Source organism: Carlito syrichta, unplaced genomic scaffold (assembly GCF_000164805.1).
Source record: "Carlito syrichta isolate Samal-C Ts95f unplaced genomic scaffold, Tarsius_syrichta-2.0.1 Scaffold303001, whole genome shotgun sequence".
NCBI classification, from domain to species: Eukaryota; Metazoa; Chordata; class Mammalia; order Primates; family Tarsiidae; genus Carlito; species Carlito syrichta.
The window spans coordinates 103,661-128,475 of record NW_007247097.1 but is presented as its reverse complement, the minus strand read 5'-3'; the positions used below and the strand labels follow the sequence as shown (position 1 = coordinate 128,475).

The 24,815-nt window shown below is 39.8% G+C and overlaps 1 protein-coding gene across 3 annotated transcripts in view; it reads left to right on the top strand.

Moving 5' to 3' along the window:
* RYK (receptor-like tyrosine kinase) overlaps positions 1–24,815 on the top strand; it is a 62,805-nt gene that overhangs the window by 18,257 nt on the left and 19,733 nt on the right. The window contains exons 5-10 of one of the 3 annotated variants that reach the window (XM_021712001.1): positions 2,526–2,670; positions 10,299–10,403; positions 12,658–12,662; positions 13,349–13,474; positions 16,713–16,799; positions 22,941–23,010. In XM_021712001.1, the coding sequence (XP_021567676.1) occupies positions 2,526–2,670; positions 10,299–10,403; positions 12,658–12,662; positions 13,349–13,474; positions 16,713–16,799; positions 22,941–23,010 (538 nt within the window). Of the gene's footprint in view, positions 1–2,525; positions 2,671–10,298; positions 10,404–12,657; positions 12,663–13,339; positions 13,475–16,712; positions 16,800–22,940; positions 23,011–24,815 lie in introns of all 3 variants that reach the window. The other 2 variants (XM_008057406.1, XM_021712000.1) reach the window with 2 other exon arrangements.

Below are 24,815 nucleotides of genomic sequence, written 5' to 3'. Positions count from 1 at the left end.
AGTTGCCCAGGCGGTTCTCGAACCCGCGGGCTCAGGCAATCCACTCACCTCAGCCTCCCAGGGCGTGGGATTACAGGCTGAGCCACCAAACCCGGCTAATATTGCATATTCTTGGCATCTCTTTCTTGCTTTTCTCCTTCCCTCTCTTTCTGTTTATCCATTCATTCATCCAGCACTTATTGAGAGTCTGTAATGTGCCAGGTGGTATGGCTGAGGCTGGGGACTAAACTGTGAGCCAATAGGCCTTGCTCTCAGGGCTTACAATGTAGTGGAGGGATGGACAAGACCATAGGCCATGATAACAACTCAGTGTCACAAGCTATGTTAAGGTGGACACAGGGGATTTTGGGAACCTGAGGATGGCTTTCTAAGGAAAGTGACATCTCGTCTGAGAGCTGAAGGGTGACCTGTGGGTGGCAGGTGAAGTGTCAGTGTGAACAAATGGGGGCAGTGCACTCGCAAGCCTGGAATTCGGAGGCATCTGAGCAGGGCACATCTGCAGGGATCTGCCCGGCACTGCAGCAGCTTCTGCCCTGCTCTGGAAGTGTTTGGATGCCATTGCCAACACTTGCTCGGGGACTTTCTTTTCCATCCTCCTGAGCCTGTACAGCCCTCCTGTGGCAGTAATTCTTCAGGAAAGTCATGCCTTCGTGCAAGCTACAGCCAAGTCTTGCTGCCCTAGAAGCCTTTTCATCTCTTTGTATTAATCTGTTCTGGTGTATTGTTTGTTGACCCAGAGTTTAAATCTTATGTCTTATTTCCATGTTTTGAAAGCTGTAACTTTTATGTTTTGTCCTGACCTATCCCCAGAGCTCCAAACTTGTATATCTCACTGTCATTTTAATGTCTCTACGTGGATGTTGACTAGGTACTCCCAAGTTAACTTTGACAAAACAAAACTCTTGGTTCCCACATCCCACGATCTGCTTATTTTTATCTTTGTAATGGTACCGTATCTGGAGTCCCTTAAGCCAAATTTCTTTCTACCTTAGTATAATCCATTAGCAAGTTCTGTTGACTCTGCCTCCAAACCCATTTATTTTTCATCTTCACTGTGGCCCTCTTGTCCAAGCCACTGCTGTCTCCTTCGGGACTACTTTAGGAAGCTTCTCACTTGTTCCCTGCTTTCTGTTCCTGCTTCCCTACACAGTGTTCTTCACACAGCATGCAGTTAATGTTTTGTTTGAATCGTGTCATTTCTTTGCTTGAATCGTGCAGTGATTCCCTGTCTTATTTAGGATAAACCCCAAATTCCTCAGGTTTCATTTGGTAGGATGACAATGTATATACTCATCCCATCTGGCATGGATCTCACCACACCAGTCCTGCTTCTGTTTGTGTGTCTTGACCTCTATCTGCTTCTGTCATGTGTATCTGTGTCTCCGTGTGTTTCTTCTCAGTTTACCTCTGTGTGTGTCTCTCTGTGTCATTGGGTTATTTCCCTGTTGCTGAAGATTTCTTTTTGCTTCTCTCTGTTTTTTTTTGAGTTGGAGTCTCACTCTGTCACCCAGGCTGGAGGGCAGTGGCCCGCTCCCGGCTACCGCAGCCTCGACCTGCTGGGTCCGGCAATTCTTCCGCCTCAGCCTTCCAAGTAGCCGGAAGTACAGGCACGTGCTGCCATGCCCAGCTAATTTTTTTTGATTTATTGTAGAGATGAGATCTCTCCAAGTTGCCTGGGTGGGTCTCGAATCCATGGTCTCAGGCAATTCACTAGCTTCGGCCTCCCATAGTGCTCGGATTACAGGCTGAGCCACCAAGCCCGGCCTTGTTTCTCTTTCTTTAAAATAATATAAAACTGAGTGTCATTTTATCTAATGAGTAGAATCTAAAAACAGATAAGCAAAATTCTTTTACTCTCAAAAGCACAAAAGAGTAAACGTTTATTGTTTTCTTAAACTGGTGGGTCCCTCTGTTGCTCATTCCTTCTCCTGTGAGTCAGTGGTCCTTGGCAACAAAAAGATATCTGATCCCTCGAATCCAGGATTCGCTGCTGAGGAAATATGAAGAATCTATAGATCTGCCTACTGTCCAGTATGGGAACTCGCCATGCTTGGCTTTTGATCTTTAAGCTTAAATTAATTAAAAGGAAATGAATGGCACTAACTACATTGCAGTAGCTAGTAGTTGTACTGGCTACATTTCAGTGCTTAACGGCCACAGGTGGCCAGGGGCTACTGTGTACTGAGTACTGAGTACTGTGTACTGAGTACTGAGTACTCTAGAGAACATTTTCATCACTGCGGGAAGTTCTGTTGGACAGCACTGCTATAGTATATTTTATGTGTAGCACTGTCATACTTATTACCCAAAAGTTTTATTTAAAACCTCTAAAAAAAAACTACGACAAGAACATCAAAAAAATCATGTGAACCTACACACCAACATGCCACTAGTAATTGATCTTATCAAATAAATGGCACATGAAATGGAAGACTTTGTGAAAAGAATGCCAGTTGTGCATTGGATCACAAAGCACTGGTCATTCTTGCTTAAAGAGCTAAGTGTGCTTCTCATTTTTATTCCAGATGATCCTGTCCACGCAGCGCCAACCACGTCAACGCGCGTGTTCTATATCAGTGTGGGGGTCTGTTGTGCAGTGATTTTTCTCGTAGCAATAATACTCGCTGTTTTGCACCTTCATAGTATGAAAAGGATTGAACTGGATGACAGGTAATGTATCTGTTTTGGGAAAGGGAAAAAAAAGCAGTTGTTTGTTTACATGTGAGAGCCCATACACACCCATCCATGCCCGCTGGTGCCGGGAAGGAGGGAGGCCGACCAAGCCCAAGCCAGAGGGAAAATGAGATGACCTCATCACTGCTTGTGCATCTCTGATTTCAGTTTTCAGAACTTAGTGAAGTCAGAAATTGTGGGTGGTTGGGGAAGAAATGGAAATGTTTTGCCTTTTTAAATAGCCCCGCGTCTGCCTTCTAGATCCTCCCTTCATTGTCTTCACCCACCCATCCTCCCACCCGTCCAGTAAACATTCACTGATACATACAGACATATATAAGCATTTATTGAGCACCTGCTAGGATTTAAATTTAGTTAGCAATAGTTTAGAAACGACTGTTTCTCTACCTGGTTACCCATTAGAGTCATGGGGAAGCTTTTAAAACATACCAGTACTTGGATCCACCTTTTACAGATTCTAGTCTAATTGGATTGGAATAGTGTTTGGGCATCGGTATTTTTAAAGCTTCCTGGGAGACCAGGTGTGGTGGCTCACACCTATCATCTCAGTACTTTGGGAGGCAGAGGTGAGAGGATTCCCTGAGTCCAGGGATTTGCAACCAGCCCGGGCAACTTGGCAAGGCCTTGTCTCTACGATAAATCAGAAAATTAGCCAGGCATGGTAGTGCACACCTGTATTTCTAGCTACTTGGGAGGCTGAGGCGGAAGGAAGGATCACCTAAGCTCAGTGGATGGAGGCTGCGGTGACCGTGAGCGTGGCACCGCACTTCAGTCTGGGTGACAGAATGAGACTCCTACTCAGAAAAAAGCTTCCTGGATGATTCTGATATACAGTCGATTTGAGATACGTTGGGTTAGATATTACACTAAGTGCTGGGACCACAAAAATTAATGATATGCTTCATGATGTCAAGGATTTAATCTTTCACGGTAACCCATGATTATAAAAAGCACGTAAATGTGATTATGGTGATAGGCATAGCATAGAGTGGGAATACGAAAGGTGCTTGGCCCAGCCCGATGAGTCAGCGGTGACGAGGAGGGTGTTGTAGTCAGGACAGTGTGAGAGGTAAAGACGGAATGGCAGACAGACTTGTTTTCACAGCTCGCAATTCTTGCTTCCCTCCTCAGTAACCCCAGCTTCTGACCGAAGACATTCCCTGATTCGTGGCTCGGCTTTCAGCGCCTCCTTTTTGTGGAGGTGTAGCCCCCAAACTGTCCCCTTCTTAGATATTTTGACTTGTGCTCTAGCCTAATGACTCCTCCCTTTTGCCCTTCAGGGCGTGTGTTCATGCTTTCCTTTTGCCTACAGAGATCCCTGAATTTTCCGCTGGTAGAAACTTGGTCTACTGTTCAGATTCCAGATCCACTGACATCTCTTTCATGAAGTCTTTTCCAAGCCTCCCAGTCATCCCTTTTTGCCTCTGTGCCTCTCTCTCTCTCTCTGTCTCTCTCTCTCTCTCTCTCTCTCTCTCTCTCTCTCTCTCGGTAGCAATTATTGTACTTTTTTCTTCTATAATTTTTTGTGTAGTTGTCTTATCCCGTCTTACAGAATGTAAGCTCTTTCCATTTGGGATTCAGTGCTGAATTCTAGTCTTAACACAGTCTCGTACATACAATGAGTCATCATAAACGAGAATATGAGGGGCGAGGGGCTGGCTGGACTCAGTCCTTGCCCCCAAGCACTCTTTGTCCCCACTGTTTTACTCTCTTTTCCTGAGTAGAGAAAGAAGAGAAAAGGAGTAAGAATGCGAAGAGAAGGACGTGGGTGATGTGTTTCAGAATGTGTTTTGTGTACATGGTAATGTTGAAGTTGGATTTAGATCTTACGGAGGGACAGACAGCATTGGGAGGCAACCGAAGGAACTTTCTGTTAGGGGTTTGAGCAAGGACACAAGGAGAGGGGTCACCGAAGAGCAGGGCTTCTCCTTGAACGCTTGTTTTTGAGGATGTGTGGGCTGTGAGCCCAGGCAGGCCAGAGTTGTACAGGGACTTCCCAGCTTCACGGGCACATGCCTCTGCCTGCTGAAGCAATCAGTTACCATTCACAGCTGGGTATTCCAGTTCTCTGTAGTTTCAGGCAGAAGTCTCCAGGCATTGCCCGAGTTTAAGCAGCTTACCTTATCATTTGTTTCTAGAGCATAGCCTAGTGGTTAAGAGCATGAACTTGGGGGCCAGACCGTCTTTGCTCGAAGTCTGGCTATTCTACTTACTCTACGAGTTTTATGGCCTAGGTAGAATAAGTTATATAGTCAGTTTCTCCCTCCTTTGTAATGTGGAGATACACATCTAGTAGGCATCTTGTGAGATTTTAATACTGTAAGCTCTTAAAACTCAGCCCTACATGAAGTAAGTGCCATTTCTATGATTTTTGTTTTCAGAAAGTTGCAGTATGCTAGTAGTGATGGAATGTAGGCTTCACAAGGATAAGAATCTTTGTTATGTTCACTGCTTTATTCCCAGAACCCAGCACAGTGCCTGGCATGTAGTGGACACTTAATAAGTATTTGTTGAATGAATGAATAAATAAATAAATAGAATTGTACAAAAAAATTTAAAAAGTACGAATTATAATAAGTGCTTTGAAGGAAATTATCTTTGACAGTGTTCTAACTTCTTTCTAAAGCAGTGTAATATCTCCATAACTAATCTGACTTGCTTATGAAAGTCAAATGAGATACCTAGACTTGTATTAAGTTACTGTGTTATCAAATATACATTTTCTTACTCTTTACCACTGTGATACAGCTATGTAGGCATTGACTTTACAGATGTTAGGTGTAGGTCCCTGACTGTGCCTTGCTTCTCTTAGCAGTAAGTCTTGGGTTCCAAAGAAATTTTGTTCTGGCCACTTGGCATAGTGCTTTACTTACTGTAGAGACCCACTTAATATCTGTTGAAGGAAGAAAAAAATTCACATGGCTGTACATATAACACCTTTGTGTGCTTACAAGCTTTTTAAAATTCTAAAGTGATGCAAGAGTGCCACCTACTGTCCAGTTATAATGGGGGAGAAATGGAGTCTGTGATTATTTACCTGTCCATGATGCTGGCTGCAGGTAATAGTAAAGTAGTGCTTTCACATGTATCGTGCGATTTGAGCTTCACAAAAATCCTGCGAGATATTTACCCATTCTACCGGTAAATAAACTGACATCCTTTATTTCTTCCTTTTAGAGGATGGTATTGCTTCTCTACCCATTATTGAATTTTGGACTTCAAAATTATTAGTCAGATCCTTGAGTAGTGCTAAGGACAGTGAAAACAGAGTCCTATAATTCCTATCTTTCTAAGGATCGGGATGCTTAATATTCATGATAATAAAAATAACTAGTAATAATCATTTATAAAGGTATGTTTTGCATGCCAGGCACTGTCCTAAATGCTTTACTTACAAATTTTTTATGTGGTCTGTTTGCAATCTTGTCAGGATATAGTATTAATGCTTATTCTATTCACAAGGAATTTGAGGTTCTAGATAGATTAAATGGTTTGCCCTCGGCCATACAGCTAGTAACTGGTGATGCTGACAACTCTGATTTCAAGGTTTGTGCGCTCTGTCTCTTTACTATATTCACCCATACTCAGTATACGTGTAAACACACATAGATCAGTTCTGGAATAACCTCCAGCCTAAAAAACTCTTCCAGAACTCTGAACAGATGATAGCCTGATGAATCCTTGTTATATTCTCTTTGAGTTGGAAATTATCCTCAGCAGAGTAGCTGGGAAACAGGGCTGACTGCTGTGTCGCAGGAAGAAGTAGATGACCTAAAGTGATGGCATCTTGGGGGAAGGCATGCGGGGGGATATGGCATTAGACAGACGTATCTTCAGGTGCATGGTGTGCTCAGCCATGGCTTGCGTATAATGCATGTTCTTTCAAGTATTTGTCGTAGGACATTCCTGTCTTGATTTTTACAATGATTTTTTTTCAGAAATGTTTTACTTGCAATAGCAAAAAATAGTAGATTGCATTATTAGTGATGAAAAGGCTACATCCAGGTGTTGATTGCCTGGATGTTATATATTTACATTTTTCCACATGTATGACCTAAAGAAACCAGGAATTTATTTATAAAAACTTGTGTGTGTATTGTTTAAACTTCAGTCACCTTCAAAGTACTCTGATACAATACAGCTATCGAGGTATTTTTTCCACTCAAAACAGTTTTTGAACTCATCAGTTTTGATGCCTTTTAGTGCTTCTGCCATTTTTTCCACCTCTTTTACATTGACAAAATGTTTCTCTTTGATGACTTTTCATACAGGGAAACAAGTTACTCAGGGAGAGCTTGGATGAATGGGGAAGGGGGGGGATGGGGGGAGTTCATCCCGTCTTTGCTCAAAAACTGCTGAACACAACAGCACAGTGTGGGCAGGTGTGCTCATAAATCACCCATCATGAAATGGGCAAATTGTTGAAAGAATCTCCAAAAAAAATTAACTGAAGCCGAACGCAGCCTCTCACAACAGCATTAGCTGGTACACTGATGCCAATGGGTTTCTAGAACACTTTCCTAGTGGGGGAAGCTTGTACCACAAGGGGCCCATCCTCCAAAAAATAATTCTGGATTTTTCTTTTTTTTTTTGATCCTCTCCTGTATGTGTGGGCTCTTGAAATTAGTAAGATAGAAGTTCATATTTAGGTGTTACAGATTCTATAGTAGTACTTTATCATTATTGTTTTTATTTTTAGGAGATAGGATTTCGCTATGTTGCCCAGGCTGGCCTCAAACACTGGGCTCAAGTGATTCTCCCACCTCAGCCTCCTGAGTAGCTGGGACTACAGACACTTGTCACCATGCTAAGCTCTATTATATATTTTATTAATCACCAGTTTTTGAAAATACAGAATTACCATGTAGGGAGTATTAGTTAAAATTTTGCATATTATGGAAATTTGGAGCCTCTCTGATTGGACACTGTTGATCTTACAGCTAATAGAGGCATGGAGGGCCTATCTTGCCATCTGGATTCACTCTTCATGCTAAATTTTTGTGGTTCACTTCTCCACTGTGGCAAAATTACAAGGACTGAGGTAGTGAGACTGGAAGGTGCCTAAGACTGACTGGGACAAGGCTGCTACTCATGAAAAGACAAAAATACTTGTTTGAGAAGCATTAATGTGTAGTCATCTTGAACACAGGATTAGCAACGACATGAGCCTACCATCTTCTGAGTCTCCTGTGTTATTTAAAGTGTATGATATAATGTAGTGTTTCAAGTACTAGAGATATCTGAAAAGTTTCATAAATTACTTTTTTTTCCCCCAATACAAAATATATTATCAAAATCCCCAAGCTACAGGTTTAGCATTAGGAAAAACATACAACCCAGCTGGCCAAGTTAGTCCATAACAATCTATTCCCAAACAAACTTTTCAGGTAAACATAAATATACATCTCTAGTTAATGTTCTTATTTCTAAATTCTAACCACTGTCACAGACAAAATAAGGCATAGCCTTTCTCTGTGCTTTGTAGAACTTTTTTCCTTCCTCTTATGGGATTCCCACAAGTTTCTAGAAATGCCTCTGATGTCTTGGACATTTCTACTCCACAGAGAAATGCACTTCAGACGTATGTACGTTGGGTAACTGGCCTACCAGCAGACAGTTCCCAGGCTGAAGTTGAGGGTGTGACTACGAATCCTGGAATACTTTGAGGCTATCCAAGCCATGCATTTCCCATTCAGGTCCCCCACCAGGGGTCTGAACTCTGTAGTCCAAGTCACTTCCCAGTGTGCTCCCCACTGAGATGTTGTTTTTCCTTGCTCTTCTTTCCAAGAATCTTCACTCATGTTTGAGATGCCAACTTTCACTTGGCTGGGTTGAATTAACCCAATATTCCCTGATGTCTAACCCTTTTCACACAGCTGTGCAAATTATGGCGGCTAAGTACATAAATGTAACAAAGTTAAGGCTCAGTGTGCATGAATAATTTCTCCTTGCCACTCAATCACTATATGGCACCTCACACTTGAAGTAACATACACAGAACCCACCCTGCCTGGCACAGATACACTCAACATGCTATAATAAGTATAATTTCCATTTTATTTTTCCCAGAGAGTTCTTCAGTCCCTAAGGACTGAGCTCCTTACATGGGCTTGGGTGGAGGTCGTGGGGCAGCACCCGCGGGTCTGACTCCAGTGGGGGGTTCAGTCCTTGCGGGCTTCGTGGATCGGATCCCTCACTGCTTTGCGGGGCATGGCACAACTCACGCAGTCGTGTAGCTTCACTTACAGCTTGGGAAGCACATGGGCGGCGACGACACTCGCTTCAGAGGTGTCCCTGGCAGCAGCCGCCTCCGCTTGTTTCGAATGACGGACTTCTTTTTTTGAGTCGGAGTCTCACTCTGTCGCCCAGGCTGGAGCGCAGTGGCTGCTCCCGGCCACCGCAGCCTGGACCTGCCGGGCTCCGGCGATCCTTCCGCCTCCACCTTCCGAGTAGCCGGAACTACAGGCGCGCGCTACCACGCCCGGCTGATTTTTTGATTGATTGCAGAGATGAGGTCTCGCTGCCCAGGCGGGTCTCGAACCTGCAGGCTCAGGCCATCCACTCACCTCAGCCTCCCAAAGGCGCGGGATGACAGGCTGAGCCACCGAGCCTGGCTGAATGACGGACTTTTTAATAGCCTTACCCTTGGGCATGCATTGGCCGCAGTTTGTGCAGCAAATGGGCTGCACATGGCCGCGGCCCTTTTTGGCATGACCGTTGTTCCTTCTTTTCTTTGTCATCCTGGAAGCGAGGACCCGAAAGAGTTTTTTTTTTTTTTAATTTTTTTGAGTTGGGGAGTCTCACACTATTGCCCAGGCTATAGAGTACAGTGGCACAATCACAGCTCACTGCAGCCTGACCCTCCTGGGCTCAGGCAGGCAGTCCCTCCACCTCAGCCTCTTAAGTAGCTGGGGCTATAGGCATGCACTACCATGCCCCGCTAATTTTGTGATTTTTTTTTTGTTTGCAGATTCGAGGTCTTACTATGTTGCCTAGGCTGGTCTTGAACTCCTAGGTTCAAACAGTCCTCCTACCTTGGCTTCCCAAAATGCTGGGATTATAGGCATGAGCCACCACACACAGCCAAGTTCTATGAATTCTAAAAAGGAGGAATTGGGAAAGTAGAAGCAGCAAACGAACTCAAACCAAAAATGATCCTCCTTCCCAAGCTTGATATTCCCTTATCTGTATGCCATTTGATTTGAGGCCCCATTAAATGAGGCTTGTCATTGTGCTTCTCTTCTAGAAAGCAATCTAACTGAATGGACTAGGCCTTTTTTTTGAGAGATGATTCTTAGTTCCTTAATAGGTTTTTGTGTGAGGTTCAGGACTGTTATCTTAGGTGTCTGAGGACTAGTATCAATATTCTGAATAATTTTGATAAGATGAACCCACTTAGTGACTTGGAGATAGAAAAGAAAGACAAAAATAGAGCTCTATGTAATGAAGCAGATGCAAATTTCAGCATGGAACATTGTGAATTGTGGTTTCTGTCAGGATAATAGGCTGGTTATAATGGCTTCATGCATTTTGTATGTATGGAAAAGGAAATTTCTCATTGAAGCTGACTTGTCAAATAATTCTCTCTTAAAAATTGTTTGCAGCATCAGTGCCAGCAGTAGTTCCCAGGGGTTGTCTCAGCCATCTACCCAGACGACTCAGTATTTGAGAGCGGACACACCCAACAATGCAACTCCTATTACCAGTAAGCGTTAATTTAATTCTGAAGCCAGTTTACTAAAGCTGTCTGTGCCTTTTGTTAGTGGTCCTGCATGGTTAGTGCACTTTTGCTACATATTATGTAAATATGATCTAAAGTGTGCCAAATTAGGTATGATCTTCAACTTTTGCTCTCTAGAGCAGGGAATGAAACATTTTAAAATTGGGGTACTAAGGGATTGGCAGTAGTGGGACACTGCTGGGAGGGAGGCTTGGGGGGCATAACATCAGTAAGGGTACCTGAACTTTACCTGTGCGATGACCACGTTGTACCCCACGCCTTTAAAATAAAAAATAAAATAAAATCAAGTTTAATTGCTAGAATTGTTTTGCTTTGGGGAGATTCCACATAACTACCTAAGACTCTCCTTCTGAGTTTCCATACAAGTGATTTAATAGCTTTTTAACTTTCGTAGATTGATTTTATTAAAAGGCTACTAAGTCACATGTATAGAAACTCAGAAGGAGAGTTTTAGGTAGTTATATGGAATAGGCCATTGAGCTACATAAAGGCAGAGACTTTGGATATTAATGACTTGTTTGATGATTTTATGGGCCACAGTAAAGACTACATTGTTTTCTAATCATAATAGGAAGTTAGCTATCGTTGGAGAGGTGAGAGCACCAGATCTGATTTCTTTCCTTGGGTTGGCATTTATTAGTAAAATATGATTAAGAATACCCTCCACCTAATACCCTGTTGTAGTTTTTCTATACTGGTTCCCATGAAAGAGAACCAGGATAACTAAGGCTCTAACAATACTCTCCTCTACCAACTGGCTTATATGAACTGTGTTTTAGGGTAACCACATAGTACTGGGTGATGGTTCTCAGCTAACAAACAGGGAATGGCAGAATTAGAAAATCACACTCACAACTCCAGGTAAACTGACTCAGGAAACGGTCATCAGTGATTAAAACTCTAAGCAAAAAGAGAAATGGGCAACTTTGCCATTGAGGCTTCAGGCTGTTAACACCTGAATCCACGGGTGAAACTTGGTGTTACTAAGAGTGGGACACCTAGATACTTTGTACGTCAGAACATGATGTACCAGTCATGGAGTGTCCTTATGTCCCCACTCTGCCCTCCAGAAATTAACCTGTATCTAATCAAGTCTATAGAATCTGCTTGCAGATTATGGGATACACAGGACTAGAGGAACCAGTTAAATGCTACTAGAAGAAGTAGATGATGAACATTTTTCAGGGTAATAAGACAGCAGCAAGAAAAAAAGGAGGGAGCAGGAGACATTCCATTTTAAACTATTTTTAAGAGAAATAATAGTAGCAGTGACCATAACCACCAGTGAAAGAAAGAAATACATACTTTTCAGGAAATACAGTGATAGATGTGAAAGTAGTTTAAACTGTTCAGAAGAAGCACATCATTGCTTTTAGCGTTTAGATGTCAAGCTTTGCTTATTAGAATTGGTTCTTAATTGTTATAGGACCTTAAAGAGGTAGATAATTAATTCAGTTATTATATATGTTAGAAATATTTTCTTTAAAAGTCAGTGGAAATACACTTATCGTAAAAATGTTAGTTGCCATCAGTAAAAAATTTAATTGTTTTTAATTATGGATATTACCTTAAGCTGCTTGATAATGCATTTATTATGTGTGCCATAAACGAAGTACTTTTTAAAAAGGTAAATAGAAATACATTTGTTTATAAATAAAAAAAAGAAAGGAGCAGAAAAAATATTTGAAGACGTAATAGCCAAGAATTTTCCAAAGTAACAGAACACGCTGGGCTCGGTGGCTCAGCCTGTAATCCCGCGCCTTTGGGAGGCTGAGGTGAGTGGATTGCCGGAGCCTGCGGGTTCGAGACCCGCCTGGGCAGCGAGACCTCATCTCTACAATAAATCAAAAATCAGCCGGGCGTGGTAGCGCGTGCCTGTAATTCCGGCTACTTGGAAGGGTGAGGTGGAAGGATCTCCAGAGCCCAGCCGGTCGAGGCTGCGGTGGCTGGGGGCGGCCACTGCACTCCAGTCTGGGCAACAGAGTGAAACTCCAACTCAAAAAAAAACCAAAAAAAAACCAAAGTAACAGAACACAACAGACCGCAGATCCAAGAAACTAAACGAACTCTAGTCAGGAGTAAACATACCTAAATACTCACGTGTATCTGCACAGTCAGGCTGCTGGGTTTGGTTTCAGGTGTTGTCAGGCTGCATCTGTTGTCAAGGTGCCCAAAACCTTTGCATGCAGTTCTTTTGGCAGCCACTGCAGGTCGTTGTGTAGGCTCGGTTTTTTAGGGCGGTTTCTTCCCAGTGTCTACTAAAACTGATAATTGGTCAGAGATGCCATTCCAGCTTCCTGGATTTTCCTTTTCTTCTAACATTTTTTTCTTGGGGTGGAAACTTTAGTTTGTGACTGTAAATTTTATTTTTGCTGTCATTGTATTAAGAATGAATGAGAATTAGGGGAATTTAACAAAAGTTGAATCTCACAATGGTATTTAGGCTGTGGTAATACCAGAGTAATTAAATTGACTATGTATTTTGTTAGAAAAGATTTTTTTTTTGGAACATATCTTCATTTGAAAATTTCCTTTATCATGAGACCATGTTGAACATCTTGGGAGAAAAACCGTTCATAAGAGAGATTAAATTAAATTTCATGAGACAAAGCTTGTTTCATTTGACTGAGAGACAACCGAAGTAGTAGTAACGGTATATTATTTTTAGGATTTCTTGTTTTAATTTAACATTTAACACTTTGGTAAGTATTGTGGATAAGGAGGCATGTCTTTACAGTTTAATGTGGCCTTCATAAGTGACCCACCTGGATCATGCATATGCCTGTTTCCTTTTATGATTCTCATACTCAGTCATTCCTATGACTTGAATCCTGACGTTCTGACTGAACTCATTGACCCCAGTGCCATAATAAGGTATTTATATTGCTTGGTTTGGCCTTGTTGGCTCCTCAGGTTATCCCACCTTGCGAATAGAGAAGAACGACCTGAGAAGTGTCACTCTTCTGGAGGCCAAAGCCAAGGTGAAGGATATAGCAATATCCAGGGAGAGGATAACTCTCAAAGATGTACTCCAAGAAGGTATTTATCATCTCAAAATCAGTTTTTTAAGTAGGAGTGAATGTTACACCACAAACATCTTTCTCAACCAGTTTTAAAAGTTCATCTTATTTGGTATCTTAAAAAGCAATGTTCAGTTTATTTATTTTATTAAAATGATTTTTATTTTCTTTTTCTTTAGACTTTAATGTGCCTTCTACAACTTTGGTACAATTCTTGATTTTCAGTATGTTAAAGCATACATATTAGAGCTTGTTACCTTAAAGGCGTATTTCTGTTTAGTTCTTCTTTAAAGTCATCACTACCTAGCAAGTCTCTGAAATGTTTTAGGTCATTTTCTCTCTGTCAGATAGTATGGGGGTTCCAACAGAGGGAACGTGCATGAACTTTGGCGTTAGACCCGGGTTCTAGTCATATGATTTATTATCTGGGTTACCTTGGAGAAATCACTTAATGTCTTTAGTCTCCAGTTTCCTCTTCTGTAAATTTGGACTTAGACTAGTTATGAAGATTAGATACAATGAAGTGCAATAAGTGAACTAACACTTAACAGTGTTTGCTAGACTCAGCACCCTTCCTTTTCCCCCTTGCAGGCCCTTGCTTTCTTTTTGAGTTTTAGGGTATTGCCTGCCTAAAGAGAAGGACCAAAATTAATAATGAATTATGGCATAGAGCTCTTCAGGCTGTTAGAGAATTACTTTTCTACTCCTACCATGTTTTAGATGCATTTGAGTCCTTCTCTACTCATCTGTTGTTTGAGATACCTCTATAGATCAGTTGCATCTAAGTCAGGTACTTAGACTGCCTGAATGGCAAATGGCAATTAATAAAAGCAGGTGAATGCCACTTGTCATAGTTGTCTGTTTTCTAAGCGTGATCAGTTTTCAGATCTGTCTGTAGTCTGAAGAGAGTAAGTAGATCAGGTAGCATTTCCTGAAGAATCAAAGAAATGTGGGACCATTGAATACTGTCTTATTTGCTGTTTCTTTTCGTGTCTAAATGGGATAGAATAAGTAATTTATTGTAATGGTGTGATTTGAGGAAATTCTAAACCAGGGAGAGTTTTGTTGCTTTTGGTGTTTCAAGGCTGTGGTCGTTTATTTTTAAATTCTATTAATTTCAGAAAAGAAAACATAGTGTCTAATAAACATTTTAAAAAATGATCAAGCCGGGCTCAGTGGCTCAGCCTGTAATCCCGCGCCTTTGGGAGGCTGAGGTGAGTGGATTGCCTTAGCCCGCGGGTTCGAGACCCACCTGGGCAACTTGGAGAGACCGCATCTCTACAATAAATCAAAAATCAGCTGGGCGTGGTAGCACACGCCTGTGATTCCGGCTACTCAGAAGGCTGAGGCGGAAGGATCACTGGAGCCCAGCGGGTCAAGGCTACGGTCGCCGGGAGTGGCTACTGCACTCCAGTCTGGGCGACAGAGTGAGACTCCAACTCAAAAAAAAAAATGATCAGATTCACTGGAAATCTGATAAATACAAATCAAACAATAGTTACATGCCATTTTTCATCTGTCAGATTGAGAAAAATGAAAAGTTGACATTAAATTGAAAAGCTAGATCATATCCAGGCTGACAGTGGCATGGAGAAAGAAGCTCTCATGCTTCTGTGCTGGCAGGAGTATGAGTTGTAATCTTGTGGTGAAATATAGATGTACAGATGGACTTTGTGTGTGTTCCCCACATCCATAGTGTGTGTGTGTGTGTGTGTGTAAGTCCATGCTGGGGAATAATATTTTGAAATGGGACTAGGGAAGAGATGACAGAGAGGGGATTTTGCAGTGCTGTGTTGGGAGAATGAAGCTCAGTCAAGCAAGGTGAACTTGAGCGCGTGTGGAAGGGAAGACCTTTGTAAGGAAGGGGCTGGCAGGTCAGGATGTGTGGCTCTGTGCATTGACTCGAGTGCTGAGGATATTTACTCAGCTCTAAACAAAATGTCTCAAAGGTTATCTGACCAGGCATGGTGTCTCACTCCTGTAATCCCAGCACTTTGGGAGACTGAGGTGGGAGGATGACTTGAGCCTAGGAGTTCCAGCCTGGGCAACATAGTGAGACCTTGTCTCTACAAAAAATTTTTTTTAAAAAAAGATTATTATCCAAAGCTTTTTTCTGCTTCAAGCGTCCGAGTTACCTGTTGATAAATGGGCACCAACAACTCCACCCCACAGAGTGAAAGACATTAGAGCAAGCCTCTTTGTATGTGTAGTATCTGCAGCAGAGTGAAGCTATTTGCAGTCTACCTGTTCAGTTGTGAAGAAGGAAGGTGAAAACTTTTCCAGTGAGAGTAAAATGAGACTCATTTTTTGTGAACATCTATTCCTTAGGGTGCTTTTTATTAGCACTTACAAAATTGCTAGTAAAATCTGGATGGGGTTTTATAGTTCATTTTTAACCGCTCTCCCCTCCCCCCACAAAAAAGCTCATAACTTACTACTAGGGTTTTTAGGAACACATTTTACTAGTGACTTACGTATAAGTGGCGAAGTGGCTTGTCTGAGACCTTTTAATCAGTGAGTGTTAGAAGTGTTGGAACCCAGGACTATTTGAGTCTGAGGCTTGTATACCCTGGCTTCCCCTTGTAGCTGCTGTCTGAAGCTCTACAGCTTTTTCTCCTGTGGTCATTGCTCTGCAGCTAAGCCTAGAAACTCAAAAGGCCACTATGGATATTCCATTACTGACTTCAGTGCTTTTGGCTGTATAACAATATATATTATCACAAATATACATTATTTAGGATAACTCAGAAACATTTTCACATACTTAGTTTATTTCTTCTTTCTCTACCTTTCCTTCTCTCCTTCTCCTTCTCTTTCTCTCTTATCTCCCTAATCTGGGATTACAGATATGAGCCACTGTGCCTGGCCTCATGTACTTAATTTCGATATAATGTTTCTTAAAGCAATTTAAGATGTTTAATCATTACAAAGAACTTTTAATCGTTATTAAAACCAAAGCTTTGGGTCTTTTTACACCAGGGCTAGAGTAGTATTATTGATCACATATGCCCTTGTATGGTTACTTTAAGTTATTTGTGCCAACCTCATCAACAAAGGTACCTGCATACCTAACCCTGAATTGTACCCCACATCTTTAAAATAAAAAACAAAAAAAAAGCAACAAAAAATAAAATAGGAACAAAAATAAAATACTTTTATTTTTCTTTTAAAAAAGTTACTTTGTATCAGAAAGTGTTGTACTATAATTTTATAAAGGTTATCATATAATCTCATTATTTATTACTTTTCCTTTTTAGGTACTTTTGGGCGTATTTTCCATGGGATTTTAGTAGATGAAAAAGATCCAAATAAAGAAAAACAAGCATTTGTAAAAACAGTTAAAGGTAGGATTTTTATTTTTTTTGGTAGTGTTGCTTTCCTGTCTTAGGTGGCTCATGCCAGTGAAATTCTGTCTCAATTTCTCAATGTGTGCTGGACCTTTTAAATCAGTTCGTGTTAAATGTAGCTCATATTTTTATTAACACTTTTCAGGAGATTTGGGTTATTCTCATCAGAAAGTAGAACCTGATAAGTGAAGGCATTAAACATTTATTAGACAATATTACTCAGGCATCGGGTTAAACTGCATTTACTCGACTTCATTGTTACTTTATCTGTTGTTGTTTCTCCTGGGTTAAAATCCTTTGTACATCTCTTTTTTCCCTTTAGAAATATTGTCATTAGTTTTTTTCCCCCCAGTACTGCAGACTGAAAATAAAACATGTAGACGACCCCAGGACACATAGTACTTTATGTGAATAGCTACCGTTGATCATCCCTGTGCTCACCCTTTTTTCTCTTATGTGTAAACTCCAGGAAATGGTGTGTGTGTGTGTTTCTTGGTATACTTTTGCAGGTTTAGCCATAGTTGGAGTTGCTAGCCTAAGAAATGTACACATTTAAAATTTTGATAGATATTGTCAGATTGTTCTCTAACAGATATCACTAATTTATGTTTTCAAGAACAATACCTGTTTTCACATATTCTTCTTTTGGACCATCTTTTGAAATGTGATTCCTAATTTTTTATGTATTGATTTATATAAATTATTTAATTAGAGATACAATCAAAATACTGCAGTATTACTTATACAGTTGTATGGTTTATTCCCTAATACTGGTAAATTACCAAGACTTAAAATTATTAAACTTTTAATTAGTTACAACTGATACCTGTAAAAGCTTAAATAATTCTGAGGTAAGTCTTAATTGTTCATCTTGAGAGAAAGAAAAGTGTGATAACTTATGGGGTGCTTAATATCTGTTAGTGTTTGCTGTAGGTCAAGATGACAAGAATTTGTGAAAACACATTTAGCATTTTGAATACAGAAATTGAGGGGGAAATTAAATTCAGTTTTATGAGTAGAGGGTGACAAAATTTTATAAAGTTTGCAAAGTTAATTTATAAGAACTGTTTCTAAATTTACTTAATAGAATACATGGAAAATATGAAGGATTGTGTTTATTGTTTCCGAGAAGTTGAGTGGCACCAATTTAACAAAAAACTTTTGAAATGTAATTGCTTTTGATTTAGCAAAATTGCTTATTTAAGGTCACTACAAATACACACACTAATCCACACACCTCTTAAATCTTTTGGAAACAAATGATTTAACTTACTATATTGTTCAGTATTTATTTTATCAACTCCTTCTCAGCTCGAAAAACACTTTTAAAAGTTAATATTTAAGTTGGGTTCATTGCTTCTTGGTCTTTTGTCTAAGAACAAGTGTAAGTTAGGTCCCAGTAGGTATTCTGACTGGTTTTGAAGGATCAGCTACATATTACTTTTTGTAAATGTAAAATTTGAATCATAAGATATTAAAACAACTGCCTTTTGTTACTCTTTCCCTATTTTTTAAGGTAACATTTCTTCTTAGTTCTGATATTTCTTCTGGGTTTGTAACTGTTCTATGAACTGTTTAGAAGTGGGCTATTATTAACTTGTTCTGAATGAATCTTGGATTAACAAAGGAGATTTTCATACAGAATTTGGTTGATTTAGGGTTGGAGGCAGGGGAAAGGAAATAATAGTGATAAGAAAACACAATGAGGATACTGGACTGTTTCACAAGATAAGATTTCTCTTTCCGTATATACTTGAGTTGTAGTCACTTAGTTGTTCCTATGCCTTAATGCTGTATTTATAATGTTTTCTGTGAGCTGGGCGGAAATAAGAGAAAGCACAGTGAGTTCTTATGGGCACAGAGAGGAAGTGCATTGAACAAAGCACTTGCCTCAAAATTGTTAGAAAGATAGCTTCAGATGACTGAATATCTCTGAGATTTATCCTTTTGGAATATTATTTTTATTTTTTAAGTGGTAGCTGCATCGAACTAATAAAGTTCTTTCACAAATCTGTGTGTTTGTTATATGCTGTGCAATTAGAAGTGTAGCAAAAAATACAATAAATGAAGTTTTTTAGAGAGCATTGATCTTTGCCTTTTGGCATAAAGCAGGAAATTAGAGTTTGGATTTTAAAAATATAATTTTGTTCAGAAACTTAATGGCTAGTGTATTATAAATTTTCAGAAATTGAAATTATAAACCTGAATCTTATACAATAAGCATTATGAAATTGAATTCCATAAAATAAATGGATCAATTGAAGTTGTTGATATTAAGTTCTTTTTTTGGGGTTGTTTTTTTTTTTGAGTTGGAGTCTCACTCCATCACCCAGGCTGGAATGCAGTGGCATGTTCACGGCCACCCCTTTGTCAACCTGCTGGGCTCTGGGGATCCTTCCACCTCAACCTTCCAAGTAGCTGGAACTCCAGGCATGCGCTACCACGCCTGGCTCATTTTTAATTTATTGTAGAAATGAGGTCTCACCAAGTTGCCCAGCTTGGTCTCGAACCCACAGGCTCAGGCAATCCACTCACCTTGGCCTCCCAAAGTGCTGGGATGACAGGCTGAGCCACCGAGCCCAGTCTAATATTAAGTTCTTATATTCTTTTGTAGCTGCTAAATTTTTAAATTTGGGAAGTAAACAAGTGTTTTGGTTTTCTTTTTTCTTTTTTTTAATTGTGGGGTTCAAGTCAGATTGGATGCATAAGTGGTTAGGTACAGGTGAAGTTTGGGGCCTCCCATGGGACCTCACTTTGCCTGAATTAGGATCAAGCACCCTTAGTGTTTTGTTTTTTTAAAAATCATTCTGTAGCCGTGTTCGGTGGCTCAGCCTGTAATCCCACTCCTTTGGGAGGCTGAGGTGAGTGGATTGCCTGAGCCCATGGGTTCGAGACCCGCCTGGGCAGCGAGACCTCATCTCTACAATAAATCAAAAAATCAGCCGGGCGTGGTAGCGCGCGCCTGTAATTCCGGCTACTCGGAAGGCTGAGGCGGAAGGATGGCCGGAGCCCAGCAGGTCGAGGCTGCGGTGGCCAGGAGTGGCCACTGCACTCCAGTCTGGGCGACAGAGTGAGACTCCAACTCAAAAAAAAAAAAAAAAAATCATTCTGTGCTTGTACTTTTTAGAATGTATTTAAATAGTAGTAACCTTTCCAAATGTGTACATCTTGAAGATAGACCTTTCACTTTTTAAAATTAAAAGACTAGGACTAGACTTATTAAGGAACTAGGAAAATGAGTTTTTCTTACTAAATGGCCAAGGTTATTATTTCTCTGATTGAAAAGTTTTTTAGATCATCATCTCGTTCAAGTGTTTCTTGCTTACTATAACAAACTTATCAAAGTTAAGAACTTGAAAAAAGCATATATAAAGTGACACGTCCTGAAATTACTTTTTGTTATACTTGGGTCTCCTTACCAGTTGAGGAGAGGGTAAACTCTTATTAACTGGGTGGGAACTCCAACTATTACTATTTTTTAATCCTAAAAGATCCTAGCTAGGCGTGGTGGCTCATGCCTGTAATTCTAGCACTTTAGGAGACAAAGGTGAGAGAATTGCCTGAGCTCAGAGGTTTGAGACCAGCCTGAGCAACATGGTGAGACCTTGTCTCTATGGTAAATCAAGAAATTAGCCGGGTATGGTGGTACATGCCTGAGGTTCCAGCTACTTGGAAGGCTGAGGCAGAAGGATCATCTGAGCCCAGCAGGTTGAGGCTTTGGTGGCCATGAGTGTGCCACTGCACTCCAGCCTGGGCTATGGAGTGAGACTCTGACCCCCCAAAAAAAGAATCCTACCAGCCAGCCCCCAGTAGTCCTGGCCATCATTTCACTAGAAATTACTTAGGTTATAGAAAGAGTAATAAAGGCACATTCTGCCATTTACTAAGTGTTCTTAAATTTTAAGTAGTTTTTGGACACCTAGAATGTATTCCAGCAGATATTGTATGAAGTACCTTTTCCAAAAAAATACCAGGTATTTGAAGTTTTTGACTTTTTATCCACCCGTTTTACTTAACTTCAGAAAACTCAACTAAGAGAAGTCTCTTGGAAAGGGGACACTAATAGCAAATGATGAAGAAGGAGTGAGGCAGGGAGCGAGATTTCAATGGGTGGACTTAGAAATAAATGAAATTTTAGATTTTTCAGCTCTGACAGTTCCACTTGGAGACTGAATGTGGCAATCATAGTGTCTGAGTTAAGTGGACTGGGTTTTCTCGTTGGTTCAGGATTTGTACCAGGTGGGGCTGGAATGTGGATCTTGACTTTGCCAGTCTTTTCTCCCTCTTATTCACTGGGTCAGAAACTTTATAAATTATTGCCGTTTGTACTGTTGACATAGAAATTAGCTTTTGGTTTAAAGGTAAACTACACCCTTAAGTTTGTTTTTGATATTTAAAAACTATTTTTTAAAAATTCGAACTCTTTTTCTTTGTGTAACGGAAATACACTACTCACCTAATGGAAATGTTCTTTACAAGCAGTGGAGAAATTCCTCTACGCTGTTCAGATAGTAATTATCCTTATAAGATGAGGAATCCTTGTGGGTTTGTGCAATTATGTGATGGCTTAAAAATTATTTAGACTGCAGACTAAAGATATTGGTAAATTGCATTGTTATGTTTTTATTTTAAAAATATTGACCCAAAAGTCCATTTTAGTTCTGTTTTGCTACTTTGGACCAAAAACTATGCGTTTGGAAGCTAAAACCAAAATAGAAAAATCAATAACCTGATTTTTGTTGTCATATGAAAGTTATTTAATATCGTTTGTTTGTAACCACAGAGAGGCACAAAGTAGAAAGCAATAAAATGGGTTGTAATCTACAATCAGAACATCTATGGTCATTTTCTTATAGTTGTATGTTTGTAAGGTGAGAAAATGTAAACAGAACAGAAAGGTACAAAATGTAAATTTTCCCAACTCTAAAAGTAACCATCACACGTAAACAATTTCTAATGATTCTGTCCTTGAGTAAGAAAAAACATGCTCCCAAATATAACTAATGTTTCAAATAAATTTTTTTTTTTGAGTTGTAGTCTCACTCCATCACCCAGATCCTTCAGCCTCAGCCTTCCAAGTAGCTAGAGCTACAGGCATGCGCTACCACGCCTGGCGAATTTTTGATTTATTGTCGAGATGAGGTCTTGCCAGGTTGCCCGGGCTGATCCTGAACCTGTGGGCTCAGGCAGTCCCCTCACCTTGGCCTCCCAAAGTCCTGGGATTACAGGCTGAGCCACCGAGCCCAGCCATAATTTTGTTTTTAAAACATAACTGATCATACAAAAACATGCTCCTTGCTTTTAAAATTTAATATCCCTTAGAGATCCTCCTCTGTGTACAGATAGGCCTATCTTGTTTTTAAAAGTAGCCACATAGTATTTCACTGTGCAATTTAATTAGTTCTCTGTTGATGGGTACTTTGGTTGTTTTGTCTTTTTGATGTTAGTCATTGAATTGTGTTCTATTACATTACATGTAGATGAGCTCTGGGAATGTATGTGTAGCGTAGACTCTTAGCAGTGGGACTGATCTTGCATAGTGTATCTGCATTTTAACATTTAGTCACATGTTGCTTCCCCACCTACCTAGGGTGCTATTGATGAGCTTGTTTCCTCACATTCTTGCCTAAACTGGCAAGTAACTGAAATTTTTTGTCTCTTAATCTGACAGGGGAAATATCATCTCCCGTTTTGATTTGTATTTCTTAACTTAGGAGTAAGGCTAAGAATCATTTTATAATTCTGTTGGTCATTTATTTTTTCTATCTTCAGTAAACTATATATTTATATCTACTGTTGCAATTTCAGTTTTGTCCCTTATTGATTTGTATGAGCTATTTAAAGGAGAAAAAGGAAATTAGTGTTATGTATGTCTTATGTGTTACATATACTTTTCAGTCTATTATTTGCTTTTTCTACTTTGTTCATGGAACTTTACTGAACTTACTAATTTTTCTGAAAAACTTCTGGGAAAGTTGACTTTATCTACTGCAATAGAACTTTAGGCTACATCTTTTAGATTTACCTGTAACTTGTAATGAAAATGTACCTTATAGTCCAAGATAATGATTTATTTATAGAAAATATTAATGTCATGTATATAGTATTATTATTCAAGACTTTTTTTTTTAAATACAGATCAAGCTTCTGAAATTCAGGTGACTATGATGCTTACTGAAAGTTGTAAGCTACGAGGTCTGCATCACAGGTGAGAGGAAAAGCCACCACCATTTCAGTGTTAAGCATGGCAATACTTGATGCTGCATTTTTATTTGCAGAGCATTGTGATGAGTTCTGAACTAAAGCCTTTGTGGAATAACTTATTTTTTTTTACTAAATATCAAAGTGAATGCTCATTGCACAAAATTTAAAAACTCTAATAAAGTATAAAGAAAATAAAGAGCAGTATATAAGCTCACATCTGAATAATCATAGCTCATCTTTCCAGAAATAATTTATACATTATATTTATGCTCATATTTCTCTTAAAACAAGATGATGGTATACATGTTAAGAAATATTTGTAGTGAAATGTTTGAATATATAGAACACCAAAGACAGTAATAAACATCAATAAATCTAATTCCTAAATGCAGTGATATTTAACAGTTTGCTCTATTTGCTTTGGGGTGTGTGTATGTGTGTATTCATCTATATCTAGAGATCTATGTCTCGGAATATGCCTATCTATATATTTGTCTGTGGAAATGTTTTCGAGTAAATTTGACATTTCAGCACTTTTAGTGCATGTCCACCATGTGTTTTTTTTAAAAAAGAAAACATTTTTCTGTATAATTATAATTATAATACCATTATTGTCTTTGACAAGATTATTATGCTTCTTAATATAACAAAACAAAGTATTCAACCTTTCCTTTCAATAATTATAAATCCATGTCATTTTGAAAGGCTACATAGTAGTTCATTGACCAGTTATATTACATTTTATTTAACCAATTCCTCATATGTGATTATTAGGTTATAGTATGTTTGTTTTTTTTTTTTGGAGTTGGAGTCTCACTCTGTCGCCCAGACTGGAGTGCAGTGGCCGCTCCTGGCCACCGCTGCCTCGTCCTGCTGGGCTCCGGCAATCCTTCCACCTCAGCCTTCCGAGTAGCCGGAATTACAGGTGTGGGCTACCACGCCCGGCTGATTTTTTGATGTATTGTAGAGATGAGGTCTCGCTGCCCAGGTGCGTCTCGAACCTGCAGGCTCAGGCAATCCACTCACCTCAGCCTCTCAAAGGCGCGGGATTACAGGCTGAACCACCGAGCCCGGCTTAGTATGATTTTTTTTAAAAAACTACTTGTAGTTCCATATGAAGAGCTTTTTTTAAAGCTTGATATTGGTCCTGTTCACAGAGCTATAGCAAAAACTTTCACCTTTTGAGCCAGAAGGGGCTCAGATACAGCGGGCATCATAATGTGTGGCAGTCTTAATATCGGAGCAAATTTTTTTTAAGCGCTGTAGAATGTCCATCTGTATGCCTACTGAAAATTTGATTACATATGTTTAAAAATGGAATTCGATCATCCCTGTTGGAAGATGTTTATGGACTTCTGAAAAATAGGTTTTTGTTACTGGATACTTCAGGCGGTTGTTTGAACTCTGCTAAAAAATAAGATCAGTGTACAGAGCTTTAGTTTTGAACTTTGTTAATATTTTGGTTAATTTGAGGGCCAAAGGCAGCTGCAGTAAGAGCAATAAAATAGTAATGAAAATGAAACTGAGCATTTTGGCATTGTGGGGTAGAAAAGAAAACAAATAAGCCAATAGTAAGGAGACAACTATTTTTGCTGTGATTGAATATAAAACAACTTTTAGCTTCTGGGTAGCCAAAGGTGAAGAAAACATGAAAAGCTGATAAACCTTAGTAGCAGAAGGGAAAGGAACAGAGTTGGAATATTGGAGTATTGCAAATGTCCTTTTTGGCAGTGTTTGGAATGCTTGATGTGCTGACTCTTGGGGGGGAAAGCCAGAAGCGTTTAATCCTATTGTACAGTGTTAACCTGG